The sequence below is a fragment of the Protopterus annectens genome, chromosome 6.part1 (assembly GCF_019279795.1).
Source record: "Protopterus annectens isolate FY-2018-M chromosome 6.part1, PAN1.0, whole genome shotgun sequence".
NCBI lineage: Eukaryota > Metazoa > Chordata > Ceratodontiformes > Protopteridae > Protopterus > Protopterus annectens.
The window spans coordinates 379,416,237-379,437,657 of record NC_056738.1 but is presented as its reverse complement, the minus strand read 5'-3'; the positions used below and the strand labels follow the sequence as shown (position 1 = coordinate 379,437,657).

The window sequence follows — 21,421 nt, the reverse complement described above, 5'->3', positions numbered from 1 at the left end:
TGGAGTTTTTCTGCTGTATTGCAGCCAAAACAAATCCTGGCACTAGATAAGTATAAATCACACTAATAAAGCTGTAAACTACTTTACCTTTTTATTGCAGTAACAAGTACTGACGGAGTGGTAAAAAACAAAGCTACTTGTATTGTCTGCCTTGTCTCTGTCTCACTTGCAATACATCAGAGGCACACCATGTACAACATCATTGCTGTAATGTAATCGACTCATATCAGCTCATGGTAATCATTGTCTTCTTTAAGCAATCTAAATGTAATAAATGCTTTAAGCTGTACAAGTAAGACAGCATCTGCCTTATTTATTCTTACATTTAATTATGTGTGTGTCAAGCCCAGGCAGTTGCTGTCTAGCCAGCAATAAATTCAGCATTTCACATCTAATAAAATGAGTGCTAGCAGGCTTGAATGAGCTATATTCACCGGATATGGTAGAGCATTGAATACATTGTGCAGCTGTATGAACTATTTTGACAGTTAATCATAACTTTACAGACTGAATGGTTGCATTATTAAATGTCTGTCTACTGTTTGCAAAAGTTTATTTTTATGTAAAAAGCTTCTGACATGCCTAGTGTTAATATTCATTTTTTTGTTACTGCTCTGGAGCTTTTCTCCTTGGATCTCTGTTGAAAATGGGCACTAGCTGAGTTGGACCAACCTGGTTAAAAAATGTCAAATAAAGTTGTGAGTGCAATGTAATCTATACTGCTCCATAGATACACAGTATAGATGTATTTTCTAGAGATGTATTGAAGATGGCGCAGGTTATATGTTCCTTGCACTGTCTTCTTAAGTGACTTGCTCAAGATCTGCTTAAGTGACTTGCTCGAGGAAAACCAGTCGGCACATGAAAGCTGAGGGAATCAAACCCTGTACCATGGGACATAGCTTGTTTACAGCTCATAGCCTTAATCCTTTCCAGTAACTGCCATTCCTACAATGTAGGCAGTGCTCTGACAATCCTTCTGTTTAAACATGTGGTTATGGTGAGTACACAACAGACTATCAACACACATTTCTTAAACAGCATTCTCTACCAGTTTAAACAAGTTATTGCCCTATATAAAAATAAAAGCTGTTAGCAAAACAGCCTGGTCTTTAGTCATGGTTAATTCCATGATACTGTTATGTAGAATCACTGTCCCTGTGATTTTTACTAAAGTAAAAAGCAAATTTCCTAGTTGAACTAGTAACATGGTGTAGGGCTATCATATTTGACAAAATCTCACCGTAACTGTCCACAGAGGTGGCTGAAGCAGACTTTGAAAAGTTATTCTCTTGCCCTCTGGCTCAGATTTACGACTTCTGCTCTTGAATTAAGCATAAATCAAAACCTGCCTTTAGAATAACTATTTATTAGGGTTTTTTGATGACTGTTGCATATGTGGTGTGTATTTCCTTGGCTGTACTTACAGCAAAGTACTGCCTACTCCTACTGTAATGTTACCTTAGAATATGAAAATGGAATTGTAAGTGATGTTATTCAGACATATTTTTAGCTTTGGGCAGTAATTTCAAAACAGAACTGCAGTTTTTAAGTTTATAAAATGGTATAGGGTATTAAAAATGTTGCAGTAAACTACAAAGTGGTTTTGCTGCTTTGTGTAAGTATATGTGCCTGAGCTTTTTAATAAGGTAGGTGCTAAACATTATTCGTATTACAACTTGAAATGCTAGGGGCTTACTAAAGATGTTAAAAAAAATACTTGATGCTAAGCATTGATTGTTCACAGCTCATTGCAAGCTGTCTGTATTAAGCAGGAGCCGCTTTCCTAATTTTGCAGTTCAAAAAACAGAATTTGCATTAATTGCCGAGCTGTACACGTACATTGACATTTGTAGCACACCACCTTTTCTTAATGTGCATTGAAGGTATTTCTGGCTACTTGCAACAGTCATTAATTTATGTACAGAGATGATTAGTTTGTGCTTACATTAGCAACTATTTATTTACAAATGTTTCCCTTTACCTTAACTGCACACCGAACCTCGGTGTTGGCTTTTTCCCACCATGGTGTAACCACTGTGGTAGGTTGGTAGGAGAAACTGCTTAGAATGTTGTAAAGTGCAATAGTCTTGTCCGCCAGTTAGTTTTTAAGGGTTCCTTTTGGGATCCTCATTCTGAATTGCAGATTACAGTTCATTACCATTGTTTGGCAAATCACTGTAGCCCTTACTGACTCAGATTCCCTACCCTTTGTCAGATTTGAAGACTGTTAAGTTAGAGACTCTTGCAGCAAAATACAGGTATAGTCTTATGTATCAGATGAAGAAATGTTAATGTAATTTTGGTTATTTTTTTTAGATATGGACAGAGGAATTATTCAAATTGGCGACAGATATCTTGGCTCATAATGCTTCTCGCAACACCTTCCTCAAGAAAGCGTAAGTAGACATACATATTGTTTTATGTCATCCCATAAATATTGGGAGAGAAGCCCTTATGTCACATGTTTTGAATTGGCAAACAGAGCGAAAAGTAGTCTATCTTATTGTATAAACTTTGTGATGTCTTGTTGCCCACTGCTTCCCTGTAGTGTTAGCCATTAATTACAGAGGAGCAAAAAGATGTTTATATTAAGGTTAAGTCTTAAGACAGCACACTCAGAAATCTTGACCTGTTAAGTCATGTGCTTTACTATGCAGTGCCTGTCATTGTGGGAGCGATGTTTTCAATTTTTTAGCCTTAGTATGTCTATTAATCTGTGTTAGAAAGTAGTAAGGAATATGTCATTCGAGTTTGTCTTCTGTGATGTTTGATTAAATCAGAACTAATATAGTAATATTTTAATCAGCTTCCTTCAATCCGAGAGCTTTTCATCTCTAGCTAGTCTGCTGAATTTAAATATGAAGGCTAAGAGGTTTACAGATGCCCGTTGAGCATTACTGCAGCCTTCTGTACTGTAACTGGCTTCCACTAACAGGCACAATAATCTTAAGCAGAATTGCAAGATCTGATTATGTTTTTTTCATTCGTTCCTGAATGAACTGGGTATCGGATCCAACTCCGCCGCATTTACAAGACTCTTGGATCCAACTCATGAACTTCTCCATCTACCCACAATCCTCCACTCAGCCTGATATACCCCAGAGCTTGGGTTCAACTCTCTCTTTGAGGCAAAAGAATGAGTAGGGGCAAGATGTGGTAGCATTGGCAGCTTCAGGTCCAGTGCGGCAAGCCACAGCTTCTCCTGGTCCTTCTGACTTTGAGGTAGTGGAGAGGGTTTTCTTTTGGCCAAGAGATTCGACTACTTTGTATTGTCGTTAGATCCTACAGCCATGCCCCCTTCGGGTCCAAGCTGTGATCCTCTCAGGCCTACTCCACAGGCACAGTTGGCACCATCAAGCATTCAGACAGTTCCCATTTAGAATTTTCCCCTCTCTTCAGATACCTCTCCAGATCACCCCATTGAAGAGGTTCCACAAAAGAGAGCGTATAAGAAGGGGACACAGATTCCTCTACAGAATCTTACTGAGGGCACTGATTTTGAAGAGGAGGGGTCCCTCATATCTCCACCCAATGACTTCTTCTTCAGAGATGTTCTAGAGATTTTTTAAGTAAAAAGGTGGATAGTCCTCAGACACCCCCTCCCAAGATAAGTCAGTCTTTCTGGAAGTTTTTGGATCTTGTCCATTTATGTCTTGGGTTACTCCCCAGCAGATGAAGTTATAGATCTAATCTCTTGTTGGGCGTGGAAGGAACTGTGTACTGTAGAATCCATTCCCTGTCATGATAAATTCTTGGCACCACCTAATGACAGACTATACTGTTGCAAGGAAGTCCCCGTTGATGCTGTGGTTGTGGTTTCACCCACAAAGAAGGCACTAGCTGAGCAGATCTCCTTTGTCCATCCCCCTGACAGATAGTCCAGGATGTTGGCCAGATTTGGAAAGCACATTTTTGCCTCAGTGACCTTTGCCTTAAGGTCTCTGAATTACTTGGCCCGTATCACAAGATTGCAGCGGGACTTGAGCAAGGAACTTTCCAAATTCCTCTTTGAGTCCATGTCCGTAGAGGACTACAAGAAGTCCTTTTCACAACTGGCTACTCTATTGTCCATATCTAATGTGTACATGAGGCTGATAACGCATACTATGGAGGGTACCTGAGGAGCAGTTAGTTCAGGCATAGCTATTAGGAGTCATGCCTGGATACATTTACATGACTTTGCGGATCCTTTCAAGTCTTCTTTCATCATTGCTCCCTTTGATGGAATGTCTTTACATGGCCTTACTGTAATTAACCAGTGTTAATATCGACAAAGAAATGGTTGAATTATTGGCACTAGGTTATACTTTTATACCTAGTACCTCAGGGAATATTGCTAAAACTATCATTGATTTAAAATGTTTTACACGTAAGCTAAACTTAAAATTGCTATATGGCGATGTTGGTAGTGAAGTTACTAGAGGTTTAAAGATGCCTAGTGTATTTAATCCTCCTGTTCACAATGGCTTACATTTGTTTGAAACCATTTGTGAAATGGATTTAAGACATTCCCTTTCAGAGTCTAAGAAGAATAAAAATACTTCTAATTTTAATATCACAAAGGAACAACAAATGGGACTGCGCTACCTCACTGACCTTTTGGTCAGGTTTATAAAACCAGACAAAGGTGGTGGGGTAGTAGTATTTGATGAGTTCCAATATAAAGACAAAATGAGAACTACCCTTGACAGTCCTGCATATAAATCGGTATCCTTAAATGAGGTTAACATCTCACAAAGGCGTACTAGGACATATTTTAGGGATCTCTTTTTGGAAGGAAAAATTGATTTAAACACCTTCAATTATATTGATATTGTTCCATCAAAAGTGCCAGTAATGTTTGGGATCCCTAAAATACATAAAAATGTGCAGGTTCCTCCTATGAGGGCCTTGATAGATGCACGGTCTTCCATCACCTACCATTGCTCACGGCTGATAGACAGCATATTGACAAAATACATCAGGGGTGTTCCAGGCATTTGTAAAGATTCCTGGACCTTCCTTAATAACATCAATGATATTCCATTTGATGCTTCCAACAACTTTTTGACTATTGACGTTATTGATCTGTATACATCCATTCCACACTTAGAAGCGGTGGAATGGATAGGATTGCTCTTGGAGGAATTGGGCGCATCTAGATCTGAAATGGACTTAGTTACAGAAATGCTTGAAATAGTGTTGACTTCTAACTTTTTTATGTTTGATAAGGAGTTTTTTCTGCAGGAACAAGGTGTAGCAATGGGCTCCCCTTGTGGAGCCAGTGTTGCGAACCTTTTCGTAGCATACTGGGAAAAACATTTTTTGTTCAACAATAATGATTTGATGAAGAACGTCACTTTCTATACTGTTTCTCGACGACATTTTCATACTTGTACGTGAAGATGACATTTGGGCAAGGCATTTTGTGGACACAATTAATGAAACGACACAATTTTTAAACTTCACATATAAATTTTCCACAAAAGAAATTGACTATTTAGATGTCAAATTAGAAAAAGACCTAGAGAAGAAAGTATTAACATCAACAGTCTTTAGAAAACCTACGTATGTTAACTCCTTTTTACACTTTTCAAGCTTACATCCATTCAGACAAAAACGGTCAATAGTCAAAAGCCAACTAGTCAGAGCTGGTAGGAGGTGCAGTACTCTTGACTTCACAAAAGAATGTACCTTTCTTAAACATATATTTGTGAATCGGGGCTATCCAGTTAAGTTGGTCGATGACCTAATAAAGGAAGTTAGTCAAAAAAGATTAGATGGTTACTACAAGCCTCTTCTTAATCAAAGTTCTCCTATTTTCAGTCAAACTGAAAATTTGTTAAATTTGAGTGTAGAAAAAACAGAGGTATTGAATGTAGTGGAACATACTGAGCCATCTTTCAACTTAAGTTTTGTCACAACTTTCAATATTGATTCAGACGTGATTAGGTCGATAATATTTAAAAACTGGCAAATTATTTCTGATTCACCTATGCTTTTGGAAAAATTAGGTTCTCGTCCTAATATAATTTACAAGAGAGCAAGTAATTTAAAAGAGATCCTACAAAGGAATGTTAAAAGTGACTTATTTAGTAGACAAAAAGGAACATTTAAATGTGAAGCTTGCAACTACTGTAAATATATAAAAGTAGGCAATTCATTTAACATTAGAAATAAAAAATATAAAATTCATCATAAAATTAATTGTCAGACTACTTCAGTGGTATATATTGCTTTCTGCGAATGCTGTACAGCGTTTTATGTAGGAAAAACGGACCGCAAGGTCCGTGAAAGAATTTATGAACACATCTACGCTATAAGAAAAAATAAAGAAGAAAATGCACTAGCAAAACATACTGGCGCATATCCTGGACACACTTTCTTGTTTATGGGAATTGACCATGTCCCAGTTGACATCAGAGGTGGTCCAACATCTCTCATTTTAGAAAACCGGGAGCTTGAATGGCAACTCACTTTGGATGCGTTCAAGTCTCCCGGTTTAAATGAGAATTGTAATATTACGCCAGTACTAAAATTACGTAGTTATTTACGGTAGAGATACCAATTTGATACGTGTATAGCTGTCTTTTAAAAAAACAGCATATACGCGTTATGGAAAATGTCCCTATGGATCAAATTAATTCTATATATATTTTTTAAAACAAGGACGTTTTAAAATAAGGAGGTTTTTTGTCCTTGTAAATCAGTACATATTATCTCTTTTTTATAGAGTTTAATTTTTGTCAGATAAATGTAAAGTTTGCATACATCAGGTTTTTCTTGTAGATATGTACATTAGTACTTACTGACATGACATGAGTTGTATTAGTACTACATAATGATACAGCAGACCTGGTGTATGAAAAGTTGCTCATTTTATAGTTAAGATAATGTGAGTTAGAAATTCATTGTTGGATATATATATATTTATATATTTTTATTATTTTTACTGATGTTATGTTTTAATGAATGTAACTAATTTAGATACGTAATTATTGTGGATCTTTCTTGTGTTAAAAGGTGTTTAGAGGAAAAGTGTAAAGGTTTAAATTTCGTCACTTCCTATAATCAGAGTTAATGCTCGTTAAAAGGCTTTTCCATTCATTGTGTTAACTGATTGCATTTACCTCTGATGAAGCTACGGGACAGTAGCAAAAACGCTTTTTTCTGTTTTAAAAAATAAAAATTGCGTTAAGGACTACTGGACTGCTGGTGCTGTTGGTGTTTGTTCGGAAGCTTTCCCTTGCCTTTTTGTTATCATTAGTTTACATGGCCTTACTGTAAAGGAAACACTTTCACCGAGTGAACAGGATGGAAAGACCATCTGCTGTAGAGATACATTTTCTACCCCTCAACAATCCTTTTCTAGGAATAGGAGGAGGGAAGAAAATGTGGTTCCATATGTCCAGGATTTACGTGAGGATAACTCCTTTAGAGGCAGAGGGGGGTTCAAATGGAAAACATCATCCTCACAGCAGGAGAGGCTCACAGAACCAGGGTGTCTGAGATCCTTTTTCAATAAATCGCTTCAGTGCTCCTGAAAGGTTGACTTGCCCATCTCTTGAGGCTGTTGGGGAGATGCTTCTCACTGCACTCAGATACCTGGGTTTCAATAGTAAAAGATTCTTGGGTGCTAAAAATTATATCCAGAGGCTATTTCATACCATTTTCCCAGATGCTCACAACAAAACTAAAAAGGCTTACCCATGTCCCACCCATTCAGAGGGAGGCAGCAGCTCAAGAAATTCAAAAGCTGCTAGACAAAAGAATCATCCACGAGGTCTCTCCAGACCTGAAAGGATTTAGAAATTGCTCAAAGTTCTTTCTCGTGCCAAAGAAAACTGGGGTCCTGAGACCAATTCTGGATCTAAGCAAGGTGAATTATTTTGTGAAGTCAGAGTTCTGAATGGTCATTGTACAGTTCATTCTGACATTTCTACACAAGGGCAATTGGATGTGCTCCATTGATCTTCAGGATGCGTACTACCACATCAAGATGAACAGGCGATCCCGAAGATTTGTGCTGTTGGCTGGGGGCCAGTCACTCCCAGTTCAAAGCCCCTACCCTTTGGCCTCACCACAGCTCCCAGCTTGTTTACCAAATGTATGGCAGCGGTAGCAGCTCACTTGAGACTGATGGGATTCCAAGTATTTCCATGCCTAGACAACATGCTCCTCATCACCCCAACCATGCCTCTGCTAGAGGAACCTAGGGACAAGAAGCTCCAATTATGTCAATCACTAAACATCTCAGTCAGCACCAGCAAATCTCCCTTTCAACCTGTTCAGAGCCTGGAGTTCATAAATGCCCAGTTGAATACAGTAAGTCAGATGGCCTCTCTTCTACCACATAGTGTAAGGATAATCCGGTTTCAGTTGAAGCGAATTATTGCAAACCCTTCTCCTTGGCTAGACTTTTTTTCAAGCTCTAGGATCTATGACAACAGCCATAACCTTAGTTCCTATGGCCTAGTTTTATATGTGCATCCTTCAGTGGATACTCGCTGTTCAGTGGTTGATCTTGCGTCACCTTTTTCCTTTCTGATCAAACCCACTCAAGTTTGCAAAGATCTTTATTGGTGAGTCAGTTGGCAAAGTTTTCCTAGGCTGTCCTTTTATATTTTCACCTCCAGTAGCCACAGTGACCATGGACGCCTCCCAATTGAGATGGGAGGTATTTCTTGGGACCAACAGTCCAAGGCATGTGGTCCCCCTAAAAGACGTCCCCCTAAAAGACCAATTCACATATCAATGGCCCAGAAATGGGGGGGTGCATTAGCGTTCCAGGCCTTTCAAGACATCCTTCCTCTTGGGACTATTGCAGTAACAACTGAGATGTCTGTGATTTGGTACATCAATAAACAGACATGGGGGTAGGACCCATTCTTGCCCACTTTGTTGAGAGGCAATAACAAAGTGGCAGTGGACAGTCTCATCCAAACCATTTTCTTGTGGGAAAGCACATACCAGGGAAGTCCAAAGTATTAGCAGACAAACTCAGTAGGTCCCTTCTGATGCCTCATGAATGGTGTCTCAATCAGTTAGTAGCCGAGAGATTTTTCCATCATTGGGGCCAACCTTGCTGCAACCTCTTTGCACCTCCCCAGTACAGCAAGTTCTTTGCCCTAATCCCCCTTGTGGGCGAGTCATTTAGAGATGCTGTAATCATGTTTGGCCCTCCGAACTTCTTTATGCTTAATCCCCCATTACCTGTAATCTCACAATTCTTACAGAAAGCACTTCGGTTAAGGAGCACAGTTATCCTTATTGCTCCCTTTCGGCTTTGCCAAGTGTGGTTCTCCTTCCCTTTGATCTCATCTTCATTACTCACCATGGATACTGAACCAGTGGTGGATTTAGGCATTGGTGCATGGGCACGGGCCACCCCCTTTTTAAAGCTGTTAGACTCCCTGATCATAAAAAAAATGCACTGCACTGCACTGTTAATTTGTTGAAATCAGAAAATGTCCTGCCAAAGTGGTACATTCTTCATTTTCAACTTACCAGTATATTTTTCTTGCGAATAAAAGCATCAGAAGTGTGATTGGATGTTGCAGTCAGGTAAATCTCTACAATGATCCTGAACTGCTTCTCCAAATGCATCTCTGATGTAGTTGGTGAAGGCGCATTGGGAGATAGATAGAGATTATGGCTATCGGTTAAAAACAATTCTAGTTATTTATTTATTTTGACATTAGTTGACTGGGTATGTCCGATTGAGCCTTAGCCCATTTTCAGCAGAGGGCATTACTTAATGGCAAGAAGCACTAAATACAATGACATTCATGGATGCTGGTTAAAAAAAAAAGCTTAACAGTGAATGCGTGACAGATGCTTTCAAGGTGGAACTTTGAGGACCTGAACTTTTTAAGATCTCAGATTAGGAACATTCCTCCCACTGAGATAAACATGAGAGATATAATGCTCAAGTAGGTTGCACTGGGGACTATCAAGTGATACCCTGGTAAAATTACCATTTCCACTGACTTCCTAAACATTAAGATTTGGGGGACAGTAACAATATAAATTCAAAGTGATATACTTCTGTCAACAGAGATGTTAATAAAGTTTATCTATATTTTTACATGCCCCACTCCTCCTTTCTGAAGAAAAGAGGACCTACAAAAGTATAGAAAACCACAAATGTTATAATAAAACCAGAATACTGCTGTCTTGCCTTATTTATCTGTACTAGTTATTCATATTCTGACAGCACATGCCTCTTTATTTTAGAACAACATTAAGGATAAGAATTGCAATCTTTTCCACAATAGTTCATAATCAAGAGTGACAGTGTTCTAACAATCCAGTCAATTGTTGAAGCAGAACGTTATGGATATGCAGATGAAGTATGACATCACATTTAGGGCCAATTCTCCATGAGTCACCTTCTCCACTGTATTAAGCATGTTCAACAGCTGCTTATTTTTGTGCACTTTCTACTTTACTATTACCTGACAGATCAATAAAAAGAAAACCCTTTGTGCCCCAAGGAGGAGTTGGGGTCAAAGGACCTAAATCAGGGTCGTTTGGTAAATAACCATTCTAATTCTGCTTGAGAAGTTAATAGAACAGCAGGTAGGTGTGTGTGTGTGTGTGTGTGTGTGTGTGTGTGTGTGTGTGTGTGTGTGTGTGTGTGTGTGTGTGTGTGTGTGTGTGTGTGTGCATTTTTTTACACAAATGTGAACTTGGCGATCATTAAAAAGTTTGAAACTCTAATGTCTGGCATTAGAGGCGACTTACTCAGATCCTGCAGGGAGGTGCTGCCCTCTGCAGCATCTGATGTACATGGCTTTAAGTGCCGTGTGGTCAAGTGAAGTGGGAGCAAACTCCAAATAAATAAATAATGAAAGGCAGCAAAAAAATGAGACAAAAAAATGGACACCTGGCTCCAGAAGGGGTGTCCCTTAACTTCCTCTTTAATTGCATTAACGCACCCAAACATTAGTATGAAACATACCTTTCAGCTGTCAAGATTTTCACAGAATGTCCAGATTTTTGCCTCATTTTTGTTCCGTTCTTCATAAAATGTGTAGTTTTTGGCAAACCGTTGAAGATCAAAGTGGTTTATAGTCACAAAATAATGACATATACTTCAGTTTCAGACTTAATTTCCTTCAGAAAATGCATGCTAATGCAAAACCTTTATTCTAGGAATGTTCTAAGTTTGTATGAGCAATACTAAAATCTATCCCTATTGTTGGGCCTTGGTAACCCCCCCAATTTTTTTTTTGTCCAGATTGTGCTAAGAGGTTGCGAAGTATAGTATGAAATGGTGCCAAGACTTTCATGTGGCTACACTCCGCTTTTGATGGGCCTAATAAGGGAAGAATAAAGAGGGACTATGACTTTTTTGGTGTTTTTAAGAGCTATGAATGAGGGATATACTGTGCAAGACAGAAGGATTCTCTAACCATGACATAGATTTAGTATTCAAAAGAGAACAGACATATCATAGTCTTTGATGGCTAGGTCAAATTTAAGTGGAGTATTAATTTATACAGTGGTGATGGTAAAAAACTGATTTGCCAAAGGAAGCTATAATGCTATTGTTAGCACTGAAGGTAAGCTTATGATTAAAATCTAAACATTAGATCTGAAGTTGTTGTCTTCATTTGGTCTTCAACCTGTGGGTTACCGAATCTGGCATGGATCCGACGGCCATATACCCAGCATCTTGATCAGAACTCCAAGCTCCCCCCCTGCCCACAATGCCCCTGTCTCCTTCCTTCCTCCAGATCTCTTTTAACATGCTTCATGCTTGCATCGTGATCTGTTGCTCCGAGCTTCTGTTTAGGTAAGAGTTGTATTTCCCTTTTTTGCTAAATTTTCCATTTTCCTACCCTACCCTACCACGTGTTACCATTGGTTAAAAGGCAAAGTCCACCCCCTCCTCTTTCCCTTTTTCTTTGAGCATGTGTGTGTGTGTCTGTTTTTTTTTTTTTTTGGGTTTCTTTGCTATGTCTGAGACTGCAAAACCTGGGTTTCGAAAATGCATGGAGTGTGACCATTAGCTCTCCCCAGCTGATGTCCACGCTCCGCGCGTGGTATGCTTGGGGAGCAGCCCCCCTAGAGACCTTCTATTCCATCTGTGCCGGGCTTAATCCCAGAGCACTGATGGACAAGAGAAATGAGTTAATCTTAAAAGGGCTTCTTCCCTCCCATTCCACCGAGGCACAGGCCTCTTCTGCCATCTCCACCCTGGCCTCTGGGACTCAACCTCCTGCCAAGAAGCCTGGGGACAGAGATAAGCCATCTAAGCATAGGGGATAGGCCCAAGAAGCGATCTCCGGAGCGCTCTGGTCTGGCAGGCCCTCTTCTCAAAGTTAGGTCGGAGCCCCCCGGCTCCATTCCCCCTGGTATTCCCTGGAGCTGGAGGAGCTTTGGACTTGGTCACTGGCACAGGCTTCCCCTCACCACCATTCCAGGCTGTCCGTGCCCTCCACATCTCATTCCACCTGCAGTCTTTCCGAAGCAGATATGGACACCCAGATCCAGTTGGGAGTGCTGCCCGCCCCCCTCACCCTCTGGAGCTGGGGGCATGCAATCTGTGTTCATCCCTATATCTGGTAAAACAAAATAAGGAAAGTCCCAGAAAAACATGCCACAGCTTAGGATAATCCTCAAATATTGTTCTTAAATAAAACATAGTATTGAGTGCTTTTGCCTCAAAAACAGGACACTCAGGACTCACCTTCCCCCCAGGGGCAGAGGGGGATTTGACAGACACTGCCCTAGAGGCAGAGGGGGTTTGAGAAATCAAGGGTCATGAGAATCTTTCTTGGACAGACCTGCGCAGCAGCCCTGAAGGGTTGCCCAACTGCTTGTCTCTGGAGGAAGTCGGGGGCTGCCTGTCGCTACACCTAACGGCTTGGAAGTCCATCATTGATTGTTGTGTTGCAAATTATATCCAGAGGCTATTCAATCCCCTTTCTAAAGTCACCCCTACCACCCAGACTCTTCCTGGACATTCCACCCATTCACAGGGAGGATGCAACACTGGAAATTACAAAGCTGCTAAAAAAAATGGGTTGTCCAACACTTCCCCCAAGACCAGTCCAGATTAGGCTTTTATTCCAGGTTCTTTTTAGTCCCAAAGAAGATGGCAGACCTAAGACCAATTCTGGATCTGTCCACCTTGAGCCAGTCAGTGGCCAAGATGAAATTCCAGATGGTCACCCTTCAGTCTATCCTGCCCTTCCTGCAGGAAAATGATTGGATGTGGTTGATCGACCACCAGGATATGTACTACCACAGATCCTGGTGGCTGCTCATAAATCTTCCACCAGAAAGGTTTACTGCAGTAAATGGAGACATTTTTGGATCTGCACCTCACGGCATGCCATCACTGCTCCAGTCTCCTCTGTTTTGAAATTCTTAGCAGAGATCTTTCAACAAGGTGCTAGTTTTTGTACAGTCAAGATGTCCTTCAAGGATGCATCTGCAGTCATAACAAATGGGTTGTCCTGCCTCAGGCAGCCCTTCGGTCGGCCGGATTCCAAAGTCTGGGTCTGGCCTCGGCTGATGTCGCACTTCACCCGACGTCATAGCTGCTGGGTTATAAAGGCATCAGCCGACGCCATTTTCCTCAGTCTTTCTTGCCGCGCGGTGCCCGAAGCAGAAGCTGTTCGCAAGTGCCGGTCAGTCAGATCCAGAGATTTCAGCTTACCGAAGACTTCTAAAAAGCTAAGTACCCCATTGGAGACTCTTTCTTGCCTCAGCCGATGTCAGACAAAGTAAATAATTGTTTAACTTGTGGGAAACAAATACCTCATAAGGATTTCCACTCCTACTGCCTTCCTTGCTAAGGCCCAGACCACGATGTATCAGCTTGTTTAGCCTGTGCTTCCTTCAACCGACGGACTCTTAGACGTCGGTCAGAGTTTGCCGAAGAGTTTTTTGGCTCCACTTTTGCATATAAAATGCCGTCGGAGACTCAGACTACACATTTAGCTAAAAAACGCAAAGAAAAGGACCGACACTCACGGCCCCCGGTTTCGACTGAAACCACGGTTAGGCCTACCGCGAGTGTCTCTGTTTCGGCTGAAACCGAGACCTCGGTTCTCCCTTCCGCCGAAAGCATGTCTCCGATAACCGAGGCCACACAGGCCATGGCTGAGTCGGCTACAGAAATTCCTGCTGAAGTAGCAGGCACACAAGAGTTGTCTGACACTATCCCATTGGACATCTCTACTCCTCTCTACTCCTGCACGTGGGGCAGCTAGACCCCCTGCTTCTATGTCTATCAAAGCCTTTTCCAGGGCTAAAGCAGCCAAACTTTCCAAGGCCTTACCTTCAAAAGCTCCCTCTCACAGGCCTACCTCTAGTTCCCAGATTCTCAGCCTTGCTGAGGACCTTATTTCTTTGATCAGGGGATCCCATCCTCACCCAGACAGGGCCTCACAACCCCCTCCTGATAAGAGGCCTAGAACTGAACCCCCTGAACCTCTGTCCTCTGACTACTCCTCGGATGGTTCAGATGTATCGGACCATCAGGAAGGCCCGTACTCACCTTATGAGGATTCTGATGCAGAAGACTCCATTCCTTCTGCCTCACCTCCAGAAGAATTTTCTTTTGGGGAAACCCTACACTCCATGAGGGAACACTTCCAATGGCAGGGTCAGGATTTTTCTGATTCCAGAAAAAGGCTAAGGACTTTTTTACACTTACCACAGCATAGGCCTTTAGCCATTCCACCTGTACTTTCAGTTGTTGATGATGCATACAATGATGCCAGTACTGCCCCTGATTCTCTTCCCCCGGCCCCTGCAAAGCCTGACAGATATTACAGGGTCCCAGATTCTCACTACCACTTGTATAAGGCTCATACTGCAGACCCAGAAACCATTTCTCAGGGCCCTAAAGGTGTTGCAGCTGCCTCTGCCAAAAACCCACTACCATCTGAAAGAGAATCTAGAACATTAGAGAGATGGGGTAAAAAGGTTTATACATCTGCTACTCTTTCTGCCAGGGCTTTAAACTGTCAATTTCACATGATTCAGTACCAGGAATTTTAGTTAGATCAACTGAATAAAAAGCTGGCCTCTCCTGACCCTTTAGACCGTAAGTCCCTTCAGGATTTGGTACACAATTCTCAGCAGGTCAGTAATCATTTTTTAAAATGTGGCTATGATGCACTGGAGGCTTCATTTAGATTAGCTATGACTGGAGCAGTGATTCGAAGGCATGCCTGGTTAAAAGAACAATCCTTACCAGACCATGTTAAGTCTAAGCTCCTGGATGCCCCCTATGGAGAAGCAAAGTTTGTTTGGCTCCCTTGCACAGGAGGTTCTAAAGAAAGTGGAAGAAAAAGCAAAATCTGTCCAAACAGTCAAGGATTTTTTGCAGGTCCAACCTCCAAGGTTTAGCAGAAATTGGCCTTAAAAGAATTGGTCCTTTCCAGACACCTCCAGACCACAGAGAGGCAGAAATAGACGCCCAAGAGGCAGAGGTCAATCTAGGGGTGCTTACAGGGGTCGTCAGTGGCAACCTGCCAACCAAAGAAGTGCCGCCACAGATGCGACTGCAACCACTTCTACAGGACAAACACAATGACTTGGCTCTGATTCCGCCTACCAGGGAACAACTGGAAGCACCCTTGGGCGGAAAGCTAGCCTTATTCTCAAGAAACTGGCATTGTATTACAGGAGACAAATGGACTTTACAAACAATAGACAAGGGCTACAGGTTTCACTTCCACACTCTACCAAAAAAGAGAGGAATGCCAAACCTTCCACCAAGCCAGAAATCAGAGGCTCTAAAACAAATCAGCAGCTTACTAAGGATGAGAGCAATAGAAAAGGTACCACCTATGGAACAAGGCCAAGGATTTTACTCCAGACTATTCCTTGTACCAAGAAAAGAAAATCAATGGAGGCCTATTCTCGATTTGTCCGCACTGAACACATACCTCATTGTTCCAAAATTCAAAATGCTGACCCTACAGCAACTTCTTCCCATGTTGGGCAAGGAGTCTTAGCTGGTGACTCTAGATCTCAAGGAGGCATACCTGCACGTCCCTATATGACCAGATTGCAGAAGACACCTCAGATTTCTTGCAGGATCAGAGCATTATCAATTCTCAGCATTGCCCTTTGGCTTATCTACTGCGCCCAGAGTATTCACGAAATGCCTGGCATCAGTTATTGCTCATTGCAGGCTTCAGGGAATTCAAATCTACCCATACCTGGACGACTGCCTAATACAAGCGGACAACAAGACAAAACTAATAAAGGATTTGGCCAATGTCATACAACTGCTGCAAGCCTTGGGATACACAGTCAACATACAAAAATCAAAACTAGTGCCATCCCAAAGGATAACTTTTTTGGGTGCAGAACTGGACACAATAACTCAGATGGCTTTTCTCAGAGGAAAAACAAAAGCAACTACCAGTCTATTTCATGGCATTAACAAGACAAACTCAGCTTACTGCAAGGAAAGTCCTGCAGGCCCTGGGTTACATGGCATCCTGCATAATATTGATCCCACAGGCCAGGCTGCATATGAGGAAGTTACAATGGTACCTAAAGAATGTATGGTCTCAACACAGACGCAGTCTAGAGACCCAGATACCAATCATTCCATGCCTGAAAAAAGAATTCCTGTGGTGGGCTCAGGCCTGTCAGATAAACAAAGGACTGCCTTTCCACAAACCACATCCAAGACAGACCATCTCCACGGACACCTCAGACCTAGGCTGGGGGGCACACATGGAAGACAAGTGCATCCAAGGCCTATGGTCACAAGACCAGCTGAATCTACACATAAATCTAAAGGAGATGCTGGCAGTGAAACATGCAATCGAGGCATTCAGACCATTCATCCAGCAAGGACACCTGCTGATAAGGACAGACAATACCACAGTCATGTGGCACATCAACAAACAGGGAGGCACACATTCATACTCTCTATGCCGGATGGCAATGGACCTGTGGAACTTGGCCCTGAATCTCAACATCCAACTGCAGGCCAGATTTGTACCAGGAAAAGAGAATTCACTAGCAGACAGTTTAAGCAGGACTACCACGGATGCTCACGAATGGATGCTGCATCCAGATATTTTCAAAACCATAACAAAGAAATGGGGAATGCCAGAGATAGACCTGTTTGCCTCCCCACACAACCACCAACTGAAGAAATTTTGCTCAAGAGTATACCACCCACTTGCCTGGAGGGTGGACTCCCTTTCTTTCAGCTGGAAAGACCGAACAGTATATGCCTTTCCACCTCTTCCTTTGATGTACAAAGTTCTACTGAAGATCAGAGAGGAACAGCCAAAGGTAATTCTGATAGCTCCAGACTGGCCAAGGCAACATTGGTACCCGCTACTGAGAAGCATGTCTCGGACGCGTTCATGGCATCTACCCCTATGTCCTTTACTTCTAACGCAGAACAATTACAAGACCCTGCATCCAAACTTAAAAACACTGCAGCTAACTGCTTGGAAAATTGCATGAAACAAAACCACCTTAATTTATCTCAGAGGGTCAAGGACATTATCCTGGAGGCTCGCAGACCCTCCACAAGGAAAACATATTCAGCCAAATGGAAAAGATTCCTCATTTGGAGTGAAAAAAAGGGAGAAAATGTCACACTAGCAAACCTAGCACACATCTTGGAATACTTAGCAGAGCTGTTCCACAATGGCCTGTCCTATTCTTCCATTAAGATACATGCATCAGCAATTTCATCAGAGTACAATATGGATCCTCCTGTCTTCTCTCATCCTCTCCTCAGACAATTTTTGAGAGGGATCAAAAATGTAAAGCCTCCAAGAAAACCACCTTTACCTGCATGGGATCTCAATTTTGTGCTAGAAAAGTTAACACTTCCTCCTTTTGAACCAGCAGCAACAGCAGACTTACAGTTCTTATCTTGGAAAACTGCTTTCCTGCTAGCAATCACTTCAGTAAGAAGGGTATCTGAGTTGCAGGCATTAATGGCAGTGCAGCCTTTCTTTATCTTCCATCAGGATAGAGTGTCTCTGAGAACCAATCCTACTTTTATGCCAAAGGTGGTATCCAGGGTATCCTTGAACCAGGTCATACATTTACCTACATTCTTCCCCAACCCACAGAACAGGGGGAAAAACTACTACACACCTTGGATGTACACAGACAACTGCGCTACTATCTGGACAGAACCAAGGCCAGCAGAAAAACTGACCAGCTTCTGGTAGCATATGCAACAGGAGTGCAAGGAAAAGCAATTTCAAAACAGACAATCTCAAAATGGATAGGAAATTGCATTCGATTCTGCTACTCATTTCATGGAAAGACAACTCCTGAAAATATCAGGCCTCACTCCACAAGAGCTACAGCCACCACTACAGCTTTCCTACGAGGAGTGGCTACCAAAGACATTTTAGAAGCTGCTACTTGGAGCTCCGTGCATACATTTGCCAAGCATTATAATCTTCCTTTATACTCCAGATCCCGAGCAGGTTTTGCAACTGCTGTTTTAAAAGGGATCTTAACTACACCATCATTATCTTAGTGCCTCCTCCCCCAGTTTGGCTGTGGTATTCTACCCATTTGTTATGACTGCAGATGCATCCTTGAAGGACATAGTACAGTTTTGTACCTACCATAAATGCAGATGTCCGATAGGTATGCATCTGCAGTCAGGATTACCCACCCTGCTTCCCCTCTGTGGTATTCCTAGGGTACTTACCCCTCTTTTAGCTAGCTGGGGGAATCTATTATGGTGTATTTGTTTGTATGTATATATGTATATATATTTTGCTTTCTACTGTTTGGAATTATCTGCATTAATCCAAATTTAGCCTTCCTAGAGGGCACCTGGCATCTGGGGCAAGAAACACTGAGGAAAATGGCGTCGGCTGATGCCTTTATACCCCAGCAGCTATGACGTCGGGTGAAGTGCGACATCAGCCGAGGCCAGACCCAGACTTTGGAATCCGGCCGACCGAAGGGCTGCCTGAGGCAGGACAACCCATTTGTTATGACTGCAGATGCATACCTATCGGACATCTACATTTATGGTAGGTACAAAACTGTACTGTTCAGCTTGCAGCAATGTCTAATTTTCATGTGGGGTATAATATGGCTTCCTTAGCTTCTTCTAAACTCTCCAAAGCCTTCCTAAAAGGCACCTTTCTTCTTCAGCTACCGATCAAGAACCCTACGCTGCCATGGAATCTTATGCTGGTTTTACAGGTATTGGTTTTGCCTCTCTTTGAACCCGCAGCTTCTGTGGATCTGCAATTTTTCTCCTGGAAGACTGCCTTTTTGGTGGCTATTACTTCTGCCAGAATCTATCACAAAAAATAAAGGGAACCTATCTGCTCAGCAATGTAATAATGTTACCTGACCATCTAGCCGCAAAAGCCCCACTTTGCCGCTATCCCCAATGCTGGAATTATATCCCCATGCTGGAAGTTTTAAAATATCCATCCATCAAAACATTAATAATTATGTAGTTCATTGGATAGCTAACTGGCTATATGTGTGTGTGTGTATATATATATATTATATATATATATATATATATATGGATGTGTGTGTGTGCACGCACACGTTTGTGTGTGTGTGTGTATATATATATATATATATATATATATATATATATATATATATATATATATATATATATATATATATGGATCTAGGACTTGTGCAGGAATGTGCAAAGTCCCGAATCCATAATCACTGAACATATGTTAACGAAAGTGCTTTCACCGAAAAAGTGCTTTAGTTAATATATGTTTAAAAAAAAAAAAAGAAATCTACGTTTATGCCCCCCTGCACCCCCCCCCCTACTTTAATATTCTCATTCCGAGACGGAAGTACAGTGAGGAAAAGGGAATGTTCCCTTATCCACACCATAGTGCGGTCTCGCAAACAGGCATACTTACGCGAAAGTGCTTCTTCGGTGAAAAGCACTTTCACGCAAGTATGCCAAACCGAAATTAGTTTAGGTTATTTTGTCTTCGGGGATCTGTACGGATCCCATATATATATATATATATATATATATATATATATATATATATATATATATATATATATATATATATATATATATATATATATATATATATATATATATATATAGCTAAGAAAAGTATTTCTGTTGACTGTCATGTGACTTTTAATTTTTAAACAGAAGCATGACTTTATTTTTATGGTAAAATGTTGCTTAAACGTATTTAAAACTGTATTTCTTGTAGAGAAACAGGTGTTTACCTTTTGGTGCTGAGGTATGTGTTTAAAGTGCTATTGGCTGTATTTTTTGGGGAAGCTACTTTTTAACAACTTACCTGTTTTATCACCATCTGTAGGATGGCAACATTACTCTGGGAGTTAATAATAGCTCCCAGCTTGCAATCGACTGTGAACTTTGTCAGACAGAGTCCCTTTGTGTTGGCCTGGACTTCAGAAAAGTGGATACCAAACAGGAGAGGACCTAGAACTGAACCCTGTGGGACTCCACTAGCGACTGGTCGGCAGTCTGACTTGGAGTCAGCTACTTTCACATTGTGGGTTCTACCTGTGAGCCAGTTTGAAACCCACCTAGTGGTATAGGGGTTGATGCCTAGTTTAGTGAGTTTTTTTTTTGATTCCCGAGTGGGGAATGGTATCAAAGGTCTTGGCCAGATCAAGGTAGGCTCTAATGAACCACCTTGCCTTCATCCACAGCTCTGGTGACTGACTCAAAGAAGTCAACCAAGTTGAGCAGGCATGATCTACCTTTCACAAAACCAAACTGAGTGAGATCTAGAGTTTGGAGATTCCCTATATCCTTGTTAGTTAGGTCCATGATGATGCGCTCCATACCCTTGCACATCAGACTCGTCAGGCTAATGGGGAGATAATTCCCAGGATCTGTAGTCGCTCCCTCTTTATGATGAGGGATGACTGTAGCAGTGTGCCATTCAGTAGGGACAAAGCCTGAGGTGAGGCTGTGATTGAACAGGGCACACAGATGTGGTGCTAGTTCACTTTGTTGTTAATGTCGAACACTTCCAGGGATATTGTTGGGTCCCATGGAAGTTGGATTCTTGGCCTTGGACAATAGAGCTTTAACCTGTGTTGCAGTAATACTGGGTGCCTGGCATTCCTCTGGTATTGTGTAATTTCCCTTAAGTAATGGAGATTATACAGGAGCTATTTAAGAGGATAGAAATTGCTTCTGAAAATATAGCTAAGGAATGGGATAAAATTAAGGTGGAGTTTAAAAATAGGGTGGAAATAAAAGAAAGGGAGCTATGGTGAAGAAGTAAACCGAATTTAGAGGGACTGACAGATGTTCAAGTATTGCAGAATAGGGGGACTCTCAAAGAACAAGAAGAGGATCAACTGCAGAATACTAAGCAGAAAGTAAGGTATTACCTCAGTAATATACATGAGTTTGGAAAGACTGCTGTTAAGGAACTGTTTTTTGATAGTAACACTAGAGCACAAAAAGTTT

At 41.5% G+C, this 21,421-nt stretch overlaps 1 protein-coding gene across 2 annotated transcripts in view; it reads left to right on the top strand.

Moving 5' to 3' along the window:
• The window catches only part of PLCB3 (phospholipase C beta 3), a 2,354,563-nt gene that overhangs the window by 1,412,530 nt on the left and 920,612 nt on the right, over window positions 1-21,421 (top strand). For both annotated transcript variants that reach the window (XM_044075790.1, XM_044075791.1), the window contains exon 5: window positions 2,320-2,399. In XM_044075790.1, coding sequence (XP_043931725.1) covers window positions 2,320-2,399 — 80 coding nt within the window. The remainder of the gene's footprint in view (window positions 1-2,319; window positions 2,400-21,421) is intronic.